General features: G+C 45.4%; 1 protein-coding gene across 6 annotated transcripts in view; it reads right to left on the bottom strand.

Moving 5' to 3' along the window:
• Positions 1-25,739, bottom strand: part of NDRG4 (NDRG family member 4) — an 865,926-nt gene that overhangs the window by 172,962 nt on the left and 667,225 nt on the right. For all 6 annotated transcript variants that reach the window (XM_069654558.1, XM_069654565.1, XM_069654543.1 and 3 more), the window contains one exon: positions 12,448-12,568. In XM_069654558.1, coding sequence (XP_069510659.1) covers positions 12,448-12,568 — 121 coding nt within the window. The remainder of the gene's footprint in view (positions 1-12,447; positions 12,569-25,739) is intronic.

Raw genomic sequence — 25,739 nt, 5'->3', positions numbered from 1 at the left:
CCACACCCCATATCTCCTAAAGTCTAGGCCTTACTGCTCAGCTACACTACCTTGTGTCACATGACTGAGGGAACACACAAATACTGACACCAGAATGTGTTTAAAGGGTTTTATTAAACAAAAGCTAAACATAAGACTATTGCATGGAAATTGGTTCAGAGTGGCTGTAACAAAGGTTTTTGAGGGACGTAGTCCTTGAACTCAGGATTATTAACGAAGGACAGCAAGCAAAAAAGCATTCAAAGAGTTCCAGACACAGACACAAAGATCTCCTATTAACTGGGGCTCGTCTTCTCTGTCTTTTTGCTCAGGAATACAGTGCCCAGCTCATCATTCCATACCCTCAGATATAGTGCCCTGCTCACTAGTCCACAGCCAGGGATATCAGTGCCCTTCTCACTAACCCGCACCCAGGTATATAGTTTCCTGCTCACTAGTCTGCACCTAGCGATATAGTGCCCTCTCCATTCTCCCAAAGATCTAGTGCCCTACGCACTCTCCCAGGGATAGAGAGCCCTGCTCATTAAACTGCACCCAGGGATATTATGCCATGCTCACTAGTCTGCACCTAGAGATATAGTGTCCTCACTCTCCCTCTTCACTGTAGCACAACCCTCTTCTGTGTTCACAGTGCTCTCCACTTCTGCTACACATTCCCTCTCTCTTCTGGGACCAAAGCCACTCTCTCTCTACTTCTAACTCCTACCTTCTCTTAGATATGGGATCTCTTTCTTTTGGTCTTAAGGGTACTCCTCTTCTCATCGGAGTACATCCCTTTTCGGGTGTCCCCGGGGCTCACCTCTTTCTCACAGTAGCATACCCCTCGTCTGTGGTTCAAGGGGCTCTTCTCCACCTAAATGGAGCTGACTCCACCTTTGAGGGCCAGGTGGACTCTACTACCCCTCACTGGAGCAGACCAAACCTCTGTGGTTCAAGGAGTTATTCTCCCCCATAATGGAGCAAACCCATCATCTGGGGATTATGGGGCTCCCATGCTCTGGTGCTCCCTGACATCACCAGCGAGGTTCTCTTCTGAGTTTCCAGCCCAAAGGTCCTTGTCTGTGTTTCTGATCCTCTGCTATAAAGCCCTTGCCATTCCCCCCTTGGCAAAGGCAAACTTTTGAATTGAATGGACAAATGCCTTCCTAGTCCAAGCCAAGGGAAGAAAGTCTTTAAAAGACTTTCCACGATATTGGATTTCTTTCAGTTGGCTTCCAAGTGCTGAGCTGGTGTCTGTTAGCAGCTCTGCTACTGCATTGCCTCGAGGCTGTTCTCTGCACAGAGGTTCTTATTTTGGTTTATAATGTAAAAAGGCCCATCACAATGGACAGGAAAATCTCTTTATGTCCCCACCTATGTAAAAAGGGATTTTCATTTGGGGTGGAGGGTGATGTTTTTTCTTTAATTGCTGCAGCTGCAGGGGAAGGTGAAAACATTTCTACTTTACACACACTGCCATTTGGGGAACTGTGGGGTGTGGGGGAGGGGTCAGGGCATGAGTTACGTTGTTCCCTTTGAGGATACTCACCTGTTGACTAAAGGGTCTCTCTGACTGTGCTAGTGTTTCCTTATAGCACATCTTTCTCTGAATCCCTTAAACACACTCCATAATCCACAATGGGTTTTGAATCTCTAAGCATGATGTATCTTGGGAGACTGGTCCCGAATACTGTGCCTTTTTTTGGATCTAGTAGTTTCTTAGAGGTTGCTGTCTCAGGGGTGTTGGTAATAGTTCTGGACTGGTTCTGTCAGTCATACTCTCTGACGGAATTGGGACTGAATGGAATGTCTGCATTGTGACTTTGTCACATTTCCCCACCATTTCTCTCTGGCTCCCGCTAGTCTTTCCTACCATACAAAAAAATTGCTACTGTATTTTATTAGATGCATGGGGGTTACATTTCCTTGGTTTCCCCATAGATTGATTAAATACCTGGTCTATCAGTGTGGGAGGCTTTCTCTGATTGCATGGGTTTGTTTTTAATTGGGGTCTTCTCCTCTTCCGATGCTTCTTTTGGCATGCAACCCACTGGTTGAAAGCAGGGTAGTCTGTTCCAAAGAGCAGGTCTTCTGGTAACGACGGCATTATTCTAGCCTCCACCTCCCGTGATCTTTTTCCCTTCTCCAGTAACACCCTGGACGTGTAATAATATTCCCGACAACCATGAATGCAGATGCTTGGTACTCTGGTTTTCCCTTGTGTAGTTTCTGGTATTCTTAGTATTTGTGCTCTGCCCATTTATGTTGACTGGTACCTGAAATCTACTTTGGGTCTTGAAGAGGGCCCACATAAATACCTGGAAGGTTTTCTTCTTGGGGGGCCCTTCTTTTTCCCATGGGTTTGCTTGGGGTCTGGTATCCTTTCGTTGGGGTTATGGCTTACCCTTTCCTGCCATCTCTGATGGTCTTGACAGATTTCCCTCTGTTCTATGGGTGGATTGTTTTAAAAATCTTACCCCTTTGCAGAGGATTCTTATGTTGTGATATGCGGGATTGTGAAGATTAGGAAAGGATATCCCATATGTGCTGTGGATCAAACTCCCCTGCTTGTTCAAGGATTTCCATCTGATATTCTGGGCTTGGATCCCTTTCATACTCTGAATCAGTTTCCCCATTAGTAGACAGCCTTTCTGCATTTTCTTTAAAATCCTGTTTGGTCTTCATCTTCAGGACAGGACATTCATTTAGTAGGTGATTCGTGTCATAAGCTGCTGCTCGGGGTTATCACCTTTGGGCAGAGTTCTGTCCAGCATCTCTACCAGGGGCAATAGAGACTGATCTTCTGAACTGGTAACTGTCCCAACTGGGGGTTGGGAATATTTCCAGACTGGGCCCGTCAGGCCAAGGTTTGAAATTAAGATTCAATGGACAGGAACTCAAACCAGCTCCTAGGTGTCGCGCATCACCAAGTAGGCAGGAGCTACCACTAGGGAACCAGAAGAGTGCAAATGTTACCTTTTTACACATTATGTATTATCGATTACATTTAAATGTGCACTAGCTGTGTCCTAATTCTTCTTTATTAACATTCTGAAATACTCACATATGTGAGGCACCAGTTGGCCTAGTGAGCCAAACATAGCTGCTCATAGCTGTTGGTTTCAAGCTAACAAGGTCTTCCCAGGCTATAAGCAGGAGCTATTTCGAACCCTGCAGACCAGGGACTGGATGTGATGGTTGTGCTGTGAGTTTGTCACACTTGATTGAGTTTGGCTAGACTTCACTTTAATAGGGTGGCCTCTCAGGGCCCTCCAACAGGGCTGGTTCTGAAAATCCATCTGCTAAAAGGTGCTACAAGGCCTCGGCAATGTAAACCAGCACTAGACATACAGCATCCCTACCACCCCACTGCTATACTATATCTCCAGTCAGTGCCTTAAGTGGAATACTAAATTTAGGGGGAAGGTGGGGAGGTCAAACAAACAATACATCCCGAGGCCCTTCAAACATGTACTTCGGCCACTTGGCATGGTCTCAGATGGTCTTGTTTGCATCCAGTCTACATTGTGTAAATATAACTCCCTCTAGTTCACTTTCCAAATAAACAGCTTTCTGTAAATCTATCCCTTTCTGACTCCGAATATAAGCAATATAATCAGCAAGTAAATCACCTTCATTCTGTAAATAAATGCCCCATACCTAACGTGCTTAATAACTCTCAAGTGCTCATTTAGAGTTTCAGCTTCCATGCTGTCTACCTACCCACGGTAATCTGCCTTTCTTTGCAGGAGTAAATAGCTACAAAGTATGCACATACTTCCTACGTTTAGAGGCCATGTCACTTTAAATGTGCTTTTGCTATCCAAATACAAACCTGAAGGTGTTAACTTATCCCTGAAATCTCCAGTCGGAACTGAAATCACCCAGGAGAACCCCCTGGGAAAAGGGAGGAGGGCAAATAGCACCAAAGTTAACTTCGTGATGCTTTGCATAAAATCAAAGAGCATTTTGAGAACATAAAAATGAACACACATTTGATTTGAACATATCTGTGAGAACAATTCATACCTGTCCTGCAACCCTTCTGAGCAAACAATGCACACTGGCCTTTCTACTTATTTCATTTAAGGTAATCCCCTACCAGTAAAGTGGCAACAAAGTATGAGACAAATAAATACATTTGGAGACAATTGTTCGGTGGGAGTCAGGTGCTGGCTGTCCTGCAAACGGCATCCCTGCCACACTCACATGCTTTGACTAAAATCACACTGGGTGCTACAGGGAATTTGGATCCCGGGTAGCATCCCAACTCAAGGACAGATTTTCGAGACTGCCCAGGCAAGCCATGGTCCAATTAAAGTGCTGCCTCCAGTGTTTGCCTCCCATCACTCAGGAAATCACACAGCTACTTTTGACAGGCAACCGGTTGTTTGCACAAAAACTCTCAATATCCTCATGCTCTTCTTCTCTGTAGCTGAGGATCTGCCCTTACACGTCTGATGGATTACTGTTAGGGCTTTTGCCCTAAGCTTACTCCAAGCCTTTATTTTATTTTGTGGTTTTATCAGGCGCAAATCATATGTTGTCATGAGGAATACATTCCGATGGTCCGTATGGCAGAAATATGGCAGAAATGGAAGCGGATCGTTCTACATTTTGGACTACCCCCAAGATGGCGTCTTGCAGCGTTTCAGGCATTCCTAGTGCATGCTTAGGACTGCCTCGGAGACAGTTCATCTGGAGCCACGAACGGAGATGCTCCGCTTTGCTACTCTCCATAGACAACGCTCTGTGAGTTCGTAGCATTGTGCCTTTTGTTTTCCATGCTAATGACCTTGCATCTGCTCTATTCCAATCTGACCTCTCCTTTCCCTCGCATAGGAATCGCCTGTTTTCCCGCGGCTCACCCGTTCCCAACTTCCTGCTTCCACTGGCGTCCCCCTCCCCAGTAGGAACGCAGTGTTTACTTTACATCTCTTCCACATTCTGCTCTCCGACCAGTTCTCATCTCTGCTCCTTGATTTGTATTCAGCCACATATTGCCAGGATACCCCTGCACTCTTGCGGAACCTTCCGATTCATCAGTGTTAAGCACTTCCTGCCCGGAGCCTCCTTTAAAAGGCACCGATCTCCACCGCCGACAGTCGGCAACCGTGTCTACCGCGCTATTCACCCCGGCGGCTGGTACGTCAGAGCTCCTTTCCCAGTCTCTCACCCTGAACCTGCCTCTCACTAATGAGCCTTCTCTTCGGAACCCAATTAGAACCATTACATGTGCATTATGTAACAGTCAGCCTATCCCGCACTGGAACAATCTGCTTCCCAGACAGCTGCTTCGCTCTTTCCTAGACAGAGACACCAAGGGTACATATTTCTCCTGAGTTTATTTTCATCCTGTCTTCTCGGGTTGAATACTTCTGGCACTGACGTCTCACTCGGTTGTAGCTCTCCTCTCCACAAGTATGCAGTATCCAGAGGACGGTGTTTTCTACATGTCCAGCCCACAAGTCATCAGAAGCAATCTGAAATAACACAGATAAGACTCACAGGGTTTTCTTCCCCAGAGGGTTTCCCTGGAAACTCAGTTCTCTCTACGCAGTTTCTGGCAGAGAGAGAGTAGGGCAACCAGGAGGATTCTCCTTTCCTCACACTGATGCCTTTGATCCAGGTTGGTGTTTTTATTTTCATATGATTCTTGGTATTACTGTGTTGTTCGTCACATATGTAAGGTGGGTTGCTGTGGATAAAGGGTTGGGGGAAGGCTATCAAATTGGCAGGGGTGTCATGCCAGGACATCTGCAGAATCATCATGCACCCAGCGGGCACACACCTGGAGAAGGTATCCTCGCTGGAGCCTGTAGCATCCGGAGGCCAGGTTACAGCCATCGCCTTTGGATCCAAACTCTGGGTGTGGACCAGTGCAGGAGGATCACTTGGGTGAGGGGACTTCGGGGAGTGGGGGTGAGGTGACCGATGGTGAGTTGCGTTATTCTCTCCCCTTTCCCGTACCCATGACCCATCCTATTTCATAGGATTCTCCAATGTCCCAACTCCCCCTTGCCCTTTCAACACAAACACTGGGCCGAGGAATAGGGCGACTGAGAGCAAGAAGGCTAACCCTTACATATCACATTGGACATGTCCCGCTAATCGGGTCAGGCAAAGTCAGGCACTTGACTTCAAGTGCCTACATCTGATACCAATTAGCTCTCCTCACACAGATAAAAGGTGGAACATAGAGACACACTCTGAGCAAGGTGGAACACGAGCAGGAGCAGAAATTTCGGGGTGAAGGCAAACCTACTGGAGCAGAGCAACGGACTGAGGAACGAGAGCAAGGGGTACAGAACCCAAGGAGTTCCCAGCAGGAGGCTGTTTCCTCAGAAAGGCCACGCAAGGTAAGTGGAGAAGGCCAAGCTCCAAACAAGAAGGCTGCATTGTGTTTCAAAGACGCCAGCAACCTTCCCTGGTGAACGGCAGAGTTGGGGAGGTGAGGCTAAGCCTGTGGTATTAACCTTGACTTGTGAAAAACAGCAAAGACAAGAAAGAAATGCACACAGACCGGTGTGTGTTAAAGAAAGACTGAAGTGGCAACAATATATATCGTACAAATTGAAGGCTGCACGCTTGTGGATGAGACGCAAAGAAAGGCAGACCTGTGAATGAACTTTGAAATACGGATAGATGTGAAACCAGCGATACTGAGTAACTGAGTGATCTGGCGAAAGGAAGTAGCCCACTCGAAAGTCTCTGTGAAAGTGTAAATGTTTGTAGCGATAAAGTGAATTAACTGTTAAATCAAAGTGATCAAATTCAACCCAAAGAGAAGGGGAGAGTAAAAGGTGACCGTTGAACTTTGGTGCTTATGATATCGAACTACCCAGACCAAGAGACACTGGGGCAAATAACGCAAGAGTGTGATTTAAGAGCGAAAGTCGAAGTGGTCCTGCGGCGGTCTATAGAAAAAAAGCTATGCACATTCGAAAGTCTTAGACATCAAGGAAAAGGTCAGAGCCTGACTGAGGCAGACCGGAAGTGTAATACGTTAGGGGAAGGGAACCCGTGAAGGATATGAATTAAGCTTGGGGAAGGGAACCCCTGCAAGTGTTTTTGCTTCGAAAGGTCCGAGCCCGACTTAGGAAGACCGGTGTGAACTTTTTGTTGAACTATGTTTTTAAGCTGGAAAGTGAGATCCACGTTTTGAACTACCATTATGTTAAGAATCTGAGCCAGAGTGTGTCATCCTGCCCACGGGCACCACCTTACTCTGTGATGTCTAATGTGGGGAGGAAAGCTGACTCAGCCACCTTTATTCTTTGTATTTGAACACTGACTTTCCTTTGCATACATATTCTCCTTTACCACTTTTTGTACGAGAGATGGGGCAGGCATTAGGTTTTTGTTAGTATAGGCTATTTTGATTTGACAGACTCAACTAGGACTGTTTTATTTATTAGTTGATGGTCGAGACTACTCCCATCCTAGCTATAGGGCAAAGTAGGAGTTTCTCCCATCCCATTGGAAACTTCAATAAAGATTTTACACATTGTACCCTTTGTGTCAGTGTCTTACTTGTGATGCCATAAATCCCTTACACAGAGATAAACTTAAATATAAATGGAACATCCTTCTCTTGTCTTGACGTGAGGGGACAAATATTTAAGTCTTTGCATCTCTATTTGCACCATTTTGGGAGCACATTTTTCTCCAACTTGGTAGTTCTCCTCCTGACGACCATTCATTGGTATTTTCTTATAATTGTTTTGTTATAATTGTTCTTGTGTGAAAATGTGCTGTTCTCCTCTAAACCCTCCTCAGTAGATAATTTTCTTTGTGGAAATGTGCAGGGCTCCAGATAAGAATCTAAAGTAAGAATGTTTATGTCATATTTTGCGAAAATGGGATTAAAAGTAATTTTAGTGAGTAAAATAGTAGTTCTCATTTCCAGCTGATGTACTTTTAGACAAGTCAAATAGATGTTTAATTAAAGCAGACCGAAACACGTGTCTGAGGTTGCTGTTGGTACTCTTGTTCAGAGGAGTATTGCCTAGCATTTCGGTGCTCAACTGCCCGAGGGCAGGACAAAGACTGATATGTTTTGGATATTTCTCCTCTGTGAAAGACAGTGAGCTAAAGAATCTCAGTAAGATTCTCGTAACTGGGACTAATGTCCAGCAAAGGGACTCCCTGGACCCCCCCTTGTTTTTTGCTTAATTAAAAACAAGAGGCATTTTTCATGTAATCCAAACTTGCTTTACTGCTAGCAATTCCAGTAAAACGAAGCAAAGCATTTTCATCATGTAGGCAGTCTTCACATCGGACAACACTGCACCTGAGGTTATTTTTTAAAACCTACTATTAGACATCAGAAGTATAGGCAACATAAAATGACAGACAGAATGTGCATGTCTGTTACTCCCGTTTTTAACTCTGAGGAGTACTGGCCTCATTTTAGGGAGTAAAACAGGCAGATACACAGATCAATTTGGAGCCCTTGAAATGTGGGTTCAGATATGAACACAATCAGGCTCAGGCCAGCCCATAGGGAAATAGGTCAAAGGGCTGGTCCATCTGGCCAGTGTTTACTACTTTTCTGTGCCAGTGAGGGCCACTTTAATGAGTGCATTCTGCGGCTAGATGTTTTAGCCAGTATTATACTCCAATGTGTTTTAAAATGCACTGTGTGACATATTTGCCAAACAAATGTGCACCCAGATACTACTCAGATTGTCATAGATCTTAAGTTGCCATTTGTGAATGTGGCTAACTTTTTTGTGCCTTTGAATATTTTATGTCTCATTCCGACATTGAACACAACACCTAGTCAGAGCCTCAGCAATGATTTAGAGGGACTACAAAACATTTTTTCAGCAAGACAAAACTGTGCCTCTCCATCCACACACTTCTCTTGGTTTGCATCACTGTCTACAACTTTGATTCGTAAGATTACTGGCTATGCTAACATAGTGCCCAAAATACCCTTGTCCTTCTCCCCAGGGTTTCTTCACACTTTGCTAGAGTGAATCTTAGTAGTTTTTTGCATTTAATCAAATGACTCATCATTTGCTCAGCCTCCTCCTGGTCATTAACACTGTTGCACATCTTAATATAATTTGATAAACCGCACCTCTTCCCATTCAGACACTTTGCAATGTATCTGATAAAGGCTTTGAATAGGACGGGCTCTAGAGGTGGAGGAACCCCTTCCTTCACTCCTATTTACCAGGGGAACTAGAACTCTTTGCCTTCAATAGCTTTACGCAAAGGACCGTCCCCCAAATGGTTCACACCCCACCCATTTGAGGACTGTCAAAAAACAAAATAACTCTTGATCACAAATGGCGAGCTTCTAAAACCAATCTCAGCAGATCCATGTTCGCCCTCAACCACTGTAATTACAAATCCGAGATTCGAAAGGCTAAAAAAGCCTATTACAATAAACAAATTCTGAACTGTGGCCGTAACAGCAAAGAACTCCATAAGATCATCTCCAAATTCATAAAACCTACCTGCACCTCTGTCCAATACACTCCCACACAATCACTCTGTGACTCCTCTCGCTACATTTCTACAACACAGCACTTGACAGGATGGCAACCCTTAACACAAAATTGTCCTCGATCACCCCTTACCCTACACCGACCCCTTGTGATCCCATTCCACCGACACCCTCTTTTACGATATTCAAATTTTTGAAACACATCTCCAGAGATGAGTTCCGTGACCTACTATCAGCCAGCAGACGTTTCTGGGTGGCCCCCGACCCCTGCCTCACCTCTCTCCTGAAGGAAATATTCTCCTCTACCTGTGCAGGAGAACATACGAGAACCATACTAAACGACTCCCTCACCTCTGGCATCTTCTCTGAAGCCTTTAAAATAGTGCATGTCAAGCCACTTCTAAAAAAGGCATCCCTTGTCCCCAAGAATTACAGGCCAATCTCCAACATCATATTTCTCGCAAAACTCATTGACCGGACTGAATACTCCCAGCTCAACTGCTTTGTAGAATCCAACAAACTCCTCAACCCCGCACAATCTGGCTTCAGACCGCTACATGGAACGGAAACCAGTCTGATCTCGATCTGGGATGATCTCACAGTCACGGCAGACTCTGAGGGCTGCACAGCACTGACTCTCCTCGATCACTCTGCTGCCTTTGACACGGTTAACCATTCAGTCCTCCTTGACCGCCTCCACTCCCTAAGAATCCCTAACTCGGCACTCAAATGGATTGCCTCTTTCCTCATCAACAAGAAGAAAATCGCCCCCCTCTCCCCCTTTGTCTCAACTGCTCACCCAGTGAACACTGGACTACCCCAAGGTGCATGCCTCCCTGCTCTCCTCTTCAACCTTTATCTGACCACACTACCAGGAATCATCCGCGCACGCAACCTCTCCTGTTACAACTACGCCGACGATACTCAAATTATCCAAAGAATTCCCAAGACAAACACTGACCCGCCTCTCGACCTTGAAGCTTGTCTCCGTGATATTGACCGATGGATGACAAAACTGAAATCATGGTATGCAGCAATACTTCCCTTCTCCCACATCGGCTCCCATGGCCTCCCTCCCCCGGGCCACTAACTTCTCCCTCTGATATAGTCAAAATCCTAGGCTACACGATAGACTCTGGCCTAACCTTCTCCCGCCAGATCAATAATGTTCAAAATGCTGTCACTACCACTTTAAACTTCTTAGACGCATCTTTCCTTACCTCTCCTACCGCAACAGACTCGCCGCTGTTATGTGTATTGCTATGTCGAGGCTGGATTAGGCCAACTCCCTTTACCTGGGAGCACAGGCATACCAACTCAAACTTCAAGAGACCAAAATGCTGCCGCCAAACTCCTCCTCGCCCTGGGACACAGAGACCACGTCTCACCCGTCCTCCGAACCCTGCACTGGCTCACAGTTGGACGAAGGGCAACCTTCAAGACACTTTGCATTATCCACTGAGCAGTACACAAGACCGGCCCAACATACATACAAGAGAAGCTAAAACCCTACCTCCCTTCTCGAACCCTAAGATCACGCACTTCCCTCTTTCTAGTGATTACAACCTCTAATTCTGTACGGATCGGAGGATCCACCATCTCAACCTTAGCCCCAACTCTGTTGAACTCACTCCCCCCCTCATATTCGACACACCCAAGACTACATGACCTTCCGCAAAGCTCTACAAACCTAGCTATTTCCATAAAACCGACTAAGACCATCTAAGGCGACTAAAAGCTACAACCCGATGACAAATGTTCAATGAGATAAGGAGCAATGATGCCACCAAAAGCGCATATTAAGTCACTAATAAGTTTACTCTGAACGCAGCAATCACAAACGTGCACTTGAAATCTGGAATACCGAGCTCGTTAGATCAGAAGTCGACCCAAACACTCACCTCTCCTATCACTATGCTCACTCTCTACTGTACACCAACACACAATTAGAGCGCAGCTACACCTCTCAATCACTTCGGCCTAGCTGCTCACATATGAACAATACTCCATGAACACCTCAACATTCTGAAAAAACGCAGCTATACCCACTAAATTCAGTCCTAGCTGCACACATAAGCGTCCTACACAGGCCTAACGCAGCCAAAACCCAGTCTTGGTGAACTCCCTCCAGACTGCACATTCAACAGATATGAAAACCCACCACACCTAATGCTAGGATGCAGCTACCATCAGGCATTCGCATCAGCTGTGCACATAATTGTGGCACCCAAGCACCCTATTACACCCTACTCTCTCGCCCCGAGGGCGTTCAACCTACCAGCGCTTTGAGGTCATACCAATGATATATAGAGCGCTATATAAATGCCAAATAACATAATATAACATAACATTACCAGAACCCGGCCTATTTCTCCTTCTTGGTCCTGGACCAAAACGACGTTCACTTTTCATTTGTGCCATCTATGAGGATGTTTTGATGACTGTGTTGATCTATATTACATGGACTATTATAATTTTTCTGATTGCATCACACAAAATAAAACTAAATCTGATGTTGGCGGCACCATTACTTGTTAATTAGTTCAAAACTGTCTGATTTCAATAGTGGTATAAAAGTCACTTTTTCACAATGTTTTATTTTAGGATGGTGCACACAATGCTCTGTATTTAAAAGTATTACAATACAAGCAAGCCATAATATTTGCTTAGAAATACTGGTTGGGATTCAGTGTTAGCCAGAAGAAAAGTTAAAGTTGCTGTGTTTTTTTAAGTAGAAGAAAACACCACAGCATCCTCCAGAGGTAAAATGTCTATTGGGCTAACTCATATTGTTAGCTGGTAGCTTTCAATGAAGACACCTATAGGGTCTGGAACGGTAACAGCCAAAAAATGTGTCAACCTATCAAAGATTTTGTGTTTTTAATGACAAGTTATGTGTCTGTAAAGCAGAGAGAAGGCTCTTAAGATGCCAACGTTTTTGTACTTCCATAGATGACTTGGAGCCATGCACATCCCTTCCAGAGAAACCAAACCACAGAAGTACTTACCCCTGGGGGAACTGTGATGCCCCTGCCTGCTGCCCAGGTGCATCCACGTGGCAGACAACGAAGTGCTTGCTGATCTCTTGCATGTCTTCAAGATTGAAGAAAGTATTGAAACACAGCTTGTCTGAAAAGCAAAAAAGCAGAGGTGAGACGAAAAGTAAGATACAGCTTTCAGAAAGATCTCTACACCTGTTACTCCTCGTCCTACTTTTTCCAGTTACAGACCCTTACTTGTTGTCTTAGTGGGTTTTATACAGCATAATGCTGCCACTTTCATGGTCTCTTGGAGCTATCTGTAAGGGATTCCCGGCTCCAAGACAGGAAACCCTTGCTACAAAAATGGGAGTCTATAATTTCCCTTTTTTAGCACTGCCCCACTTCTCACCGAGTGCCATAATATCACTCTTAGCCCCACAATCATCCTCGTCTTTTAACAAGTCTTGAGGGCCACATAATCCAGCTAGATGTGGAGGGGAAGGGGGAGTGACACATGCAAGAACGGTACCTTGGAAGAGGAGGGCGAAGAGTAATAAAGATTACCAGCATGTTATATAGGAATTACCCCAATGTGCTCTTCCCTTCTTATTACCGAGAAGGACCAAAGCGTTTCTGGCCTTAATTCTGAGAAACAAAAAAGAATACCTATTGGCCAAAAGAACTGCTGTGCAAGCAAATAGTATGTTGTAGTCACTATAACTGGAAACTCACTGATACAAGTACACAAACCCAAATCTTCAGGTGCTGGGGTCACTGACCTACAATCAGTAATAATAAACAGATGCCGCCTTGCAAAAATCAATCAGGGGAACATCTTGAAGGGTTGCCACTCTTCTTGTAGATCTGGCTTGAATCTCTGAAGATAGAAGGTCAATTGCGAAGGAATATGCTGAGGCAATGGTGGATGTCATCCATGTACTTGTAGCCACTGTGGAGGCCGCCCTGCATCTTCCGGCCGGCCATACCAGAAGTCACAAATTGACAGGTTGGATAATCATTTTGTGACCAAAGGAAGCCGTTTTCTCAAACCACCTTTACTCCCCAGCAAAAGGGGATATCGAAAAAAGGGTTCCATGTCATTTCGCCAACCCCCTTTTTTCCGACGGGTGTTTTGCTGAAAAACTTCATAGAATAAATTTAGAAAATGTTTGGGGGCGAGGGTTCACCCCCAAGTCCCCCTTAATTTAATTATGTTTTTATTTACCTTCCCCCAACCCTTTATTTACCCTTTCCCTCCCCCCCAAAATATTTCAATGGGAATTTTCAGCAAGATTCCCATAGCAAAACACCCGTCAGAAAAATAGGTGTTGGCAAAAGGATGCAATACTAAAAAAGGAGTTCAGGGTAACTTTGTGTGAATGGAAATTGGAATGTGGTGAATTTTTAAGGGTTATAACTCATAATGTGGAGAACGAAAAACTAAGGGCAGCTCCCCAATGTAGCAAAGTTCTTAGCTGGAGGATGGGATGAGAATTAGAACGAAGGACCTACTACACTAATCAGGATATCACCATTTGTTATCACAAGGCTCTCAAAATGCCCTGATGCCTGCCCATTGGATTGCCGGAGTGGAAACTGGCAACCTTACAGAAAAAAAGGGTCTGGATGAATTTTTACACAAAATTGTCTACTTGCCGAGAGAAACCAGGCCTCTGAGATGTCCCCACCAGCCTACTTCCAGAATGACCAGCTCGAGACAGCAACTCCCTGAATGGCAGGAGGACCCTGTTGCACTGGAGAGGGGAAAGAAGTAACATCTTAGTGGGGCCACTGCCATCACTAATAGAAGTGTGAACAATGTCTGCCCGGCTGAAAAAGGCACAACCAGGACTCCCACTGCCATACTATTGCTGAGCTTGACTACAACCCACAGGATCAGGGCAAGAAAGGAAAGGCATACAGAACCTCTTTTATTAATATCAAGCAGAGTACCAGAACCCTGTGCTTGGGGATCTTGTGCATCGCTCTGGTCGAAGATTGCTCTCCGGGATGAAAAGGTTGTTAGAAATTAGGTCCTGATTCTTTCACATTTCTCTTGTGAAACTGTGAAACTTGTGAAGTAGCAGGTCACTTAGGCTTTGTTTTCTGACTGCTTGGCTGCGGGATTGCATTGCTTGTTCGCTCTTCTCGGTTGTATTGGCTCGCCGAATATCCAGGTTGCTTTGGGATCAGTGCAAGTAGAGGATCCAGCCCCTTTCCATCTCGAGTATTTGGAAAACTCGGGCAAGGTTTGAGATTAGTTCCCCCACACCACGGCCTCACCTCCTGTATTAACGTGGTGTGAAAACAGTGAAACACACTGGGCAAGAGGTGGATGAAGCAACAATAAGAAGGTACCCAAAGGCAGCCAACCTTTAGGTTTCAAGAGGGAATACAAAGAGATGCAGAACAGGGTCCCAAAGACTAATATAGACAAGTACTGGGAAGAGGAGGATCAAGGTACTGGAGCGAGGAGGAGCAGAACACAAAAGGGTACCGCAGAGGCTGAGCAAAGTGTAAGAGTTCCCACGGAGGATAGAACAGGGGCAATGCGCTGGTCTTGGAAGCAAGATCAGGCAGAGCAACAGAGGTTCAAATCCTGGTTCCGCGCTTAGAAACCGAACACAGGTATGGTATTAGGCAAGTTATTAAAAAACAATTAAATAAATAAAATAAGCAAGGCAGGAAGGCAAAGGGGGGGACCCAGGCATGAACAAGGAAGAGAAGGCAGGAGCTCTAGTCATCGAACAAGACAAACGTGGACATAACATGGAGCGTTAAGATGCTCTGAAGAGCGGCTGCGTCTACCTTTTATGGTGGCCACGTAGCAACCCAAGCGTCCGCTGTTGCCATGGTGTCCGAATGTCGTTGGCATGGTGCACTGTTACCTGCCCCCCACCCCACGCAACCAGGACGCCACGCCATGATGTTGGTGCTCTGCCCCTGGAACCAAGGAAGCGCCCGAGGAAAGCGTGAAACTGGCAGCAAGACACCGGAATACTGAAGACGGGAAAGCGCCCAACTGCACCACTGCGGGTAAAACCACCAGGTTGTGACAGGCAAGCGAGGGCTGTGGCGCGTGACAAAACGCTGCTTAATCGGACCAAAGGTGGCTCATCCATAATGGGTGAGGGGTGCAGACCCGTCCCCCAACCCCATTACGAATGAGCGAACACCCAAATAGAGCCTAGTGAAAAGACTGAGAGCTCCAAAGTGCTTCTGGGCTGCAGTGGCAGCTCTTCCATAAAGGGTGAAGGGGCATGGTGCAACTGTAGTCATAGCATGATTTTATTTTTTACTGTGAGAAGGCATTTTTCTGGGAATCAAACATATAACAAACATGTTAAGTGCTATTTCATGGCTAGACTGGCCTTCATTGATGACACCAGTCTGGCCATGTATTCTTATTGTGGGATGTTTTCTTTACTGGGAATCAAGGGTAAAGCAACCATACATGCGTTGGTGGTGCCAGTCTTGATATATTTTCTTATTGTGGCATGGTGTTTTAACTGGGCCTCAAGAGTAAAGAGAACTTGATTAGTGTTATTAAATGGCTAGGCTGGGGTCATTTGGTGCAGCCAGTCTGGCCATCTATTCTTACTATGGCATGGCATTTTTTACTGGGCATCAAGAGTAAGCAAACATAAGTGCTATGACGTGGCTAGACTGGTCTACCTTAGTGCAGCAAGTCTCAGGATATTTTATTATGTAGGCATGGCTTTTTTAACTAGGTATCAAGAGTACGGAAAGTTTTATGTGGCTAGATTGGCCTCTAATAGTGCAGCTAGTCTGTAAGAGAGTCATGGTATCACAAGTATGACACAGACACAAAAGGTACAATTTGAAAACCAAACCTTTATTGAAGTTTCATTGGGGTTGGAGAAATTCCTACTTTGCCCTATAGCTAGGATGGGGAGTAGTCTTGACCATCAAATAATAAATAAAACAGTCCTGGGTGAGTCTGTCAAATCAAAATTGCCTATACTAACAAAAACCTAAAGCCTGCCCTATATCTTGTATCAAAGGTGTGAAAAGGAGAATATGTATGCAAAGGAAAGATAGCGTTCAAATATAAAGAATACGTCGGACAGCACGGAGTAAGGTGGCCCCTGTAGGCAAGATGACACACTCTGGCTCAGGTTCTTAAAACAAGGAACTTCAAAACGTGGATCAAGGCGTACCTGGCTTTCCACGTTAAAGTCTTACTTTCCAAAGAACAGTCCACCAAAAGATTCACATTGGTCCCCCTCTGTCAGGTTCAGACCTCTTAATGCAAAAGTTCACTTGGGTCTCCCTCAGTCTGGCTCAGACCTTTCACAGCAAAACAAAACACTTGTAGAGGTTCCCTTACCCAAGCTTAATTCACCTCCTTTAGGGGGTCCCTTCCCCTAAATTGTTACACTTCTGGTCTCCCTCAGTCAGGCTTGGACTGTTTTCTGATTTTGAAGACGTTTGAATGTGCGTGTTTTTTTCTGTTTCGGACTTTGACTTTCCAGCTTTCAACTCACACTCCTATGTTATTTGTCCCAGGGCTTCTTTGACTGAACAGTTCACTGCATTATACACCAAAGTTCAATGTTCACCTTTTTACTCTCCCCTTTTTTTGGGGTTAATTTTGATCACCTCACTTTTACAGTTCATTCACTTTATCACTACAAACTTTTCACCTTTCATGGAGACTTTTCAGTGGACTACTTCCTTTCGCCGGACCACTCCGTTACTCAGTATCGTTGACTTTACAGCTATCGTTACTTCAAGGTTCTTTCGCAGGTCTACCTTTCTTTGTGCCTCATCCACACGCATGCAGCCTTCAATTGTGCAATATAATATTAATTTCATTTGTATAAAGCACTGCATGCCCATGGGCCTCGGTGCACACAAAACAAAAACACAAACAGTCAAGAACAAGGACATGAGGGGTCAGAGCCAGAGGGAGAGAAAGGAGCACAAGGCATTCAGCCTGGTTATAAATTGAAAAGATTGTCCTTGTCCCGCTTCTTGAAGAGATTGAGTGTGCCTACTGATCTAATATGGCCTGGTAAGGCATTCTAGGCCAGAGGAGCCTGGACATCAAAAGTGGTTCCACCAAACCTAACCAACTTGAATCTGGGTTGGAGGAGTTTAGAACCGTCATGCGACCGCAACAGGCGATCAGGTATATGCAGCCTAATCTGATCCTTCAGATATTTTGGGCATATGCTGGTCCAGCATTTATTGGACAGGGTCAAGATCTTGTGCGTGAACTGATGTCCTGTAAGAAACTTCATTCTTTCTTTAGCACACACCGGTCTCTCATGTCACTTGCCAACTCACTGGCTCTGTGCGTTCTTTGTTGTCTTTACTGTTTTCCGGTTTATGAGTCAAGGTTAGTACCACAGGCTTGGCTTTGCCTCCCTACCTATGCCGTTCACCCGGGAGGGTTGCTGGCGTCCTTAAAACACAGTGCAGCCTTCTTGTTTGGGATTTGGCCTTCTCCACGTGTCTTTCGTGGCCTTTTGGAAGCAACGACCTCCTGCAGGGAACTCCTTGGGTCCTCCACCGGTCCCTCTCGTCCCTCGATCCGTTGCTCTGCTTCAGTAGGCTCACCTTCGCCCCGGAAGTTTTGCTTTTACTCGTGTCCCACCTTGTTCAGAGTGTGTCTCTATGTTCTGCCTTTTATCCGTGTGAGGAGAGCTAATTGGTATCAAGATGTATGCACTTAAGAGTCAAGTGCCTGATTTTTCCTGACCCGATTAGCGGGACAAGTCCAATGCAATATGTAAGGGTTAGTCTTTTTGCTCTCAGTCGGCCTCTTCCTCAGCCCAGTGTTTGTGAGGGGAGTTGGGGCATCAGAGAATCTTATGAAATAGAATGGGCCATGGGTACGGGAAAGGGAGAAATACAGCGTCTCACCATCAGCTGCCTCGCCCCCACTCCTTGAAGACCCCTCACCCAGGTGATCCTCCCGCACTGGTCCATCTCCTGGGTCTGGATCCAAAGGCGATGGCCGTAACCTGGCCACCTGAGAGAGAGATCCCTGTGGAGTAGCAGGTGAGACACCCTTTGGTTTCTCACAGTTCTTACTTTAGCATGGCATTTGTACTGCAAAACCATCAGAAGTATGTTCTTGTGTGGGGATACTGGCAAATATTGGAAGAACCAACATTGACATGTTTTCTTTTAGTATCATTACTGGCTTTATGTGCAAAGCAAATGTAAGTATGTTCTTATTAGGAATACTGGTAAATATTGATGTGGCCTGCATGAACATGTATGGACAAGGTCAGCATGAAAATGTGTTTTTTATATTGGCATATATTGTGCGAAAAGGCATCATGAAAATGTGTTGAAAAATGCTCCTGTGCACTGTTGGTGACTTTCATCTATTGGATTTTTTGTCTGTGTTATCCTACAAACCAGATTGCAAATAGCTTTTATCCATTTTTACACAGAAAGTGCGCTTTAAAACATAACATTTTAATCTGTTTTAACATTTTTAGGGGGAGAACCCTTTTAGTTGGTTCAGGCTCCCTCAAAACGCTCGTCACTCGTGAATATTCGTGGGAAACATTTATTTGCATACAATTATAAAATTCACCATCTGTCAAGGGGTCGGTTTGCCCGCATATTGTCTGTTCCCTGAATGTAAACAGCTGACAATGAAAGAAAAGGATTCTCGCACTTAAGTCCCCAGGAATTTGTGCAGGATCTGCAAGCGCCTTGGGTTAGATTCCTCTCTGCCAATTGAAGAAGGTCAGTACTATTGTATTGTCTATATGAGTCTATTCTTTGCCAGATTTCCCAGAATTTAAGTGGCAAATGCTGCCATGGCTCGATAGACTCATTCCAGCTGTCTCTATTGTGTTTGCTTCCTTAGACCATCGGCCCTGGATCACCTTGTGCTCCGAATTTGCACGCCAGCCATGGCTGCAGGGATATGTTGCAATCAGTATTGCTGGCGGAGGCTTGAGTGGGACCCCCTGCTAAAGGCGTGGTGGAAACATGCATCATTGTAGGTTTCTCCTGATAGAGTCTTGGCCTGGAACCAGTGTGTTTAACTCGTGTGAATCAGTGATCCAGTGTGCAAAGAAATTAGGAGTTAATGTCCTAAATTGGAATCTTCACCATGGAACCATCAACACAAAGGATGCCTTATGGCCCTGAACCATAGCAAGTGATACATTGTCGTTTCTGGGCACTGCAGTACTGACATCACTATCTGCCTGGTCCTGATTGCCTAATGCTCTGGGAGAAAAATGTACCCTTGTAGAGCGCAAATTCAGGATAAAAATAACTTCAGATCATGTGCTGAAATACTATGTAACATAAAGTTGATGAGTCAACCAACGCACATTAGGACTGCGCACACCTGGATTGGCACGTGCAAAAACCAGGCATCCAGATACGGGAAGATTGAAACCTTGCCCTGGTGCAGTGCAGCTACTACTGTAGCCAGGACCTTCTGAAGGACTCTTGGGGTGCCTTCAGTCCAAAGGGAAGGACCAAACACTGGAAATGCCATTGTCCTATCACAAAATCAGAAATTGCTCATGACAATGCATGATAGGGATTAGAAGGTATGCACCTGCCAGATCCAGCAATCTCATAGCATGTAGATAATACTAGCTTGATTCTCGAAGCATTTGCATTATGTAAGTAATGGTCTTCTAGAATGTATTTCAGAGTGAGGGATAGTTCAAGACTACAAAGGTGACACAATGGGCTCGTTTTCCCTTCTGTTCTTCTGGTACCATAGCAACAGCTTTATAACTTCCAATTCTAGGATGCTTTAAGGAAAGGGCTGACCTCTTTCCTGTGCCTTGTGGTCAAAAGGACAGTACAGTTCCTGTTTCTGGCGGTGCCTCAGAACTTTCTACCGTGTATCCTCTATGCATTGCTCTTTGTACCCATAGATCTGGAATAGGTTTCTGCCAAGCTTCAGCAAAACACAGGGTATAAATATGGGATACAAGACAATGCTTGAGCTACTTGGAGGGAGCTGGGGTAGCCTGCCCTATCATTTTTGTTTGTTCCCCCAAATTCCACTGGACACACGCAAGTGTAGGCTGGGGTGGCCAACCGTGGCAAGTTTCAAGACAATGTACCACAATGTAATGTGTTCCGTAGAAGATTTCTACAGGGCAGCACAAACAAAATATAAGTAAACCCTTCTATGTACAGCGATTGGAGATGCTCTTCTAATGATGGCTGTTTACTATCCAGCTCTCACAATGGTTAGACGCTGTACAGATCGGGCCTGAAGCTGTGCTTGATCACCACCTCCCACTGTTATTTGATCATTGGCAAACAAAGGACTGCCATGTTCTTCAAAACAATACAATCACACTTGACTTACTAAATTAAAACAAAACGACTTAAATAAACGTGTAAAGATTAATTTACAAAAGAATGACATTGAAAAGTACTGACGCAGCTGCCCTCTATATATTGTTTTTAAAGATCATGATTTTGAGCAGTTTCTAAGCTTAATTGCCCGTTCATCTGATGCATGTAATTTGCATGAGATAGTTTATTTCGGACATATTCTTTTCATATTTGATTTTGGGGTCATATATTTCGCTTTCTTTTAAGTATCACAAATAATAATTGCCTTTGAATGTGTATGTTATCTCTGAAACCGACATGCTGTCTTCCCAATACAGAGGGTAATATCAGAATGCCACGTTTCTTAACTTCTGCTTTATTGTGTGGCAGGGATCCAAATAAGTAGTCATTATTTCTATGACATGCAGATTAAATGTTCATTAACATCTGTGCAGAGCCTGCTGAAGCAGGTTTGAATCCCGGCAGAACCAATCTCCGCCTTTCATCCTTCTGAGGTCAATAAATGAGTACCAGACACAGTGGGTAATAATAAGCAGCGCTCAGATACCTGAGGGATTGTAGTGCTATATAAATGCTAAATTATTATTATATCAAGATCTGCTGTCAGGGCCTTGCGACCTTTGCAATTGAAATGGGCCACCACAACTTGGGCGACCTTGACTCTAGCAAGGACAGTGTAATAGCTTTTCTTAAGGGGTCTTTTAGTGTTCTTGCTTACCAGCAGGCTGCGTTGCTTTTCAACGCAGAGGCCAACTCACCTGGCCTGTGATAATCTACCCTTCCCGCCATTGCTTTATCTAAGATTTTTCCACAGAATGAAGCACCAAAGAGGGGCGGATGTTATGCACCTATTCTCTACGGGGGGGCATGAGTGTTGACAAACTAAAGGCTGTGACACTAAACGGGCACCTGCTGGAAAAAGAAAGACGTGTCCAAAAGGCATTTAAAAATTACAGACATGGTTTGTTCTGCTTTCAGCTCTTTGGTGTATGGTGTGGGTGCATGTTTTTCAACCCTAATGATTTTTCATTAGGGTTGAAAAACATGCACCCACACCATACACCAAAGAGCTGAAAGCAGAACAAACCATGTCTGTAATTTTTAAATGGGAAATCCCCCATTGGAATATAATTAGGAAACATGCATAATAATGTATGCACCACATAGCTACCTCCCCAACCCAAATATTTACCTGTGTGCCATCTCGTATATTATATATGTATTGTGGTTTAAGACATGTCGTTTTAGGATACAAAACTACACCAACTGAAACGGTTGTGCCCTAAAAAAGGGGTTTAGTATTTTTCCACTGCCCTTCTGCATCTGAAATGCTTATAGCTACACCAGGAATAGTGTTGTGTTGCTAACATATGCAGGTGAGTTCCCCAGCTGTTTACAAAGGGCCCTCCAAACATCGTTTTGAAACGAGCCCCCGCATATCTTTTGCTGGCCTTGTTTGTATAAAAAAAGCAGTCGAGGCGTTGGTAGAGCTTGTTGGCGCGTCGCAAAGATCATCAGAGCATTGTGGGCGCGCAGAATCTTGTACCAGAAGGAAACATGGCCCAAAACAGTGAATAGCTCATTTCAACGCCGAAGATACAGAGCGAAACAGCGCAGCTCGGGGTGAGTTTGCGAGTCTGCAAGCTGGTCATGTTCAGCCCTCAACACAAGGCGAATCCTGCGACTGAGAAAGCGGTCTAAATTCCATTAATTTCGTACCTTTGATTATATTTCCGTGTTTGTGTTTTTTTCGGCTATTTTTACCAATCAGTGCCTTATTGTATTACGTGGAGGGTGAGGGCAACATATACACTATATCGTCACAATAAAGCTGCCATGGCTGCGGCGCCCTTTCCTGCGTCACTCCGGCTCCCTGGTGGCAATCGTCCCATACCTCGCCGTATATCTCGCCCTTGACTCGTCCTCCATCTGGCTCTCGCTTTTTGGTCCCTCGTCCCCGCTCCTTCCTCTCCGCGCCATCCCATCTAGCTCCCCTCCCCTGTCTGGCTCCCGCGCTGCATCGCCTCCAAGGTGACCTTCACAGCAGCGTGTCAGCCATGGCGCTGTCACGTGGCGGCGGGCTCACTCACTCGGTTGTTACCGCTTCAGCAGCGCTTCCCTCCCTACCTACCCACAATACTTTGCACCCCTCAAAAGTCCATGTTTTCTCTCATTTGCAAGTTTTGCGTTCCCCTTTCGTTCACCATCTCTGCTTCTACGCTGTTGTTCGCGCCATTACGTTGCCTTCACCCTCGTATAGTAATGCAGCTTCTGGTACTTTAGCTGTTCTCTTCTTTTTCAGTGTTTCCCTCTTAATCTCTAGGGCTGCTGTGCTTGACAGGGCCTCACAGCCAATCACGTATCCATTTTACCATCAAGGGTTGGCATCTCTCCCTGTCGACTGAGATTTGGCATTTCGCACCCTTTTTGCTAGTATCCAACACCAACCAGCCTTTCACTTCTGAAAGCCCCCTTCCAGGGTTTCTCTCTCCCCGAAATGCATTTTTCTTCCCTTTCAACCTTTTCTCACTTGCTAAATAGTCCTTCTTCACTGTACAATTTTCCATCACTCGAGGATAGCTTTTCATTTCCAGAAGAACTCTGAATAGATGTACAACTTACATCAAACTCTTACATGAAGGGCTATTCAGGCCACTTCAGAGAACTCATAGGCGCCGTTCTGGTCCTCAACACTGCATCGATACCTGCACCAAAACCACGATCACACCCCGCCTTTCCAACTTCATATTTAACACAAGCCTAAAACACTTCAGTGGATTACATTTTTCGTAGCAGATGTTACAGAATGCCCATTGTGGTCTACCTGTAACATTTACCTTCTGAACAACTTCTCTCCTCCCAGAAAAAGCTGCCATGGTGACAGCACTTCGGGCTACCTTCACCACGTGTGGGCATTCCTCGCTAGAAGGCTTCTTCACCAATAGGTGGAAGTCCCAAGAAGTTAAAAATCACAGGGTGACCAAAAGTGAAAAAAACATTGGCAATGCCAACAGTTTGGCCATTTCTGTAGCCATGGGAAAGGCACTTGCCAGGCACAGCCGTAGTGGTATTACTGGTCATTGATGGTAGTAGGTACAAAATGGTGCGAGTACCTGGGCATGTAATAAGCAGTGCCTTGCAAATCACAATTGTATTGTATTTGTCTTTTATATAGTGCCCTTTCCCCATTTGTATGGCCTCAATGCGCTTTGTGGATGGAACGCCCTCAGTGACTGCAGTCCATGTGTAGGAGGTTGTAATAGCTTTAATTAAAAGATACATGTGTGCATTTTTGCCAGGTTAAGACTTAGGTGGGCTGGCTAGGCTCCAGTAAGCAGCCCGGAGGTCAGGCACGTGCATGGGTGCTGTTGGTGCTTTAGGATACAGTGCTAGTGCAGAAGATTTGATGTGTGCCCAGCTAGACTACATGTTTCTCGTTGGTTGTCGCTGTATACTAATGGCAGAGGTTGAGGTAAGTCAGGGGTTTCAGTGTGGATGGCTATGTGTGCTGCTAGACCGGAATAGCATAGCCATAGCTGCATTCTAGGGTGCATGGATGTGTTGCTGTGCCTGTGGCCTGAGTCCACAAACGTGGTGTAAAATATACGTACCGTATGCTTGGATGGAGTTCGACAGCAGTTTTCTTTTTTCTTGGTCCATTGCGATTGTCTGGTCTCGCTATTCGTGGTGTCCCTGGAACGAAAGTCTGTGCTTTAGGAGTAGGGCCCGGAGAGACGGGCGAGGACAATGGTATGTTACAGTTTGCCTCTTCGAACGCTGCCGGTATCCGTGGGGTATTGGCGGGTAAGAGTGTTGTGTTTGGGTGAGTGTTTCTGTGCGCCTACTGAGAGTGTAGTGTGCAAGAGGGTTTGAAGAGGAGGGAGGGAAATGCCAGGTTTTGAGGGTCTTTCTAAATGCCAGGTGATTGTCAATATTATGAATTTGCAGGGGTAGGGAGTTCCAGATGATCAGCGCTTGGACGAGAAAGAGGATCCGCCCAGTCTGGAGGAGTTGTAATGTGGGACAACCAGTAGAGAGGTTGTGCAAGATCTGAGAGTCATTGAGGGTTGGTATTAAGTGACTGTCTTGAAAGAATTCTGGGCCGGTGTTGTGGGTGGCCCAGTGGGTGATGCACATGGTTTTAAAAGGTAGTGTGTCGACCAATATAGACCCAATGGAGGACTCTTAAGAGTGGGGCTGATGTGTTCTCTGGGAGGTAGGTTAATGAGCAGGCGGGCTGCAGCATTTTGGATTCTTTGCGGTTTCCTTAGCTGAAACGCTAGTGCGCATAGGTAAAGGCAGTATGCGTGGTCTATGCGGGAGAGGATGATGGCGGAGAAACGATGAGGATAGGTAAGGTAAGGGAAAATACACCTGAGGATGCGTAGATGGAAGAAACAGGTTCTGGATACAGAGTTGATGTGTTGGGAGAGGGATACATCTGTGTCCAGTGTGCATCCAATGTTTCTTACCGAGGTGGAAGTTGCCAGTGGGGAGTCGAAGGATTGCGGCCAGGGGACAGGTTGGGGGAGGAGTCCTTTTTTCCTGCAGAGTAGGATTTCAGTTTTTCCAAGATTGAGGATGGGGTGGTTGTCGTCATCCTGGAGGCCATATCTGAGAGGTATGATGACAGATCTGGACGGTTGGAGCCTGGCGATTTTGGGATTTTAATGGTGATGTGAGTGTCGTCTGAGTAGTTGTAGAAGGTAAGATTGTGGGAGCGGATGAATGCGGGCAGAGGGTTTAGAGAGATGTTGAAGAGCAGGGGAGATAGGGATGGTCCTTGTGGGACCCCTTTTGCTACTGGTTGTGAGGTGGAGTTGAACGGGTGGAGGAGCATGATTTGTGAGCGATTAGAGATAAAATAGGAGATCCAACAGCGGGCAGTATCTTTGATTCCTAACGAGTGTAGCCTGTCTAGGAGGATGGTGTGATCAATAGTATTGAAGGCGACAGAGGTCAAGAAGTAGCATCTTGATTTGGGACACCTGGAT

Source organism: Ambystoma mexicanum, chromosome 1p, assembly GCF_040938575.1.
Source record: "Ambystoma mexicanum isolate Mex_15411 chromosome 1p, UKY_AmexF1_1, whole genome shotgun sequence".
In the NCBI taxonomy this organism is placed as follows: Eukaryota; Metazoa; Chordata; class Amphibia; order Caudata; family Ambystomatidae; genus Ambystoma; species Ambystoma mexicanum.
This window is presented reverse-complemented; position numbering and strand designations above follow the sequence as displayed.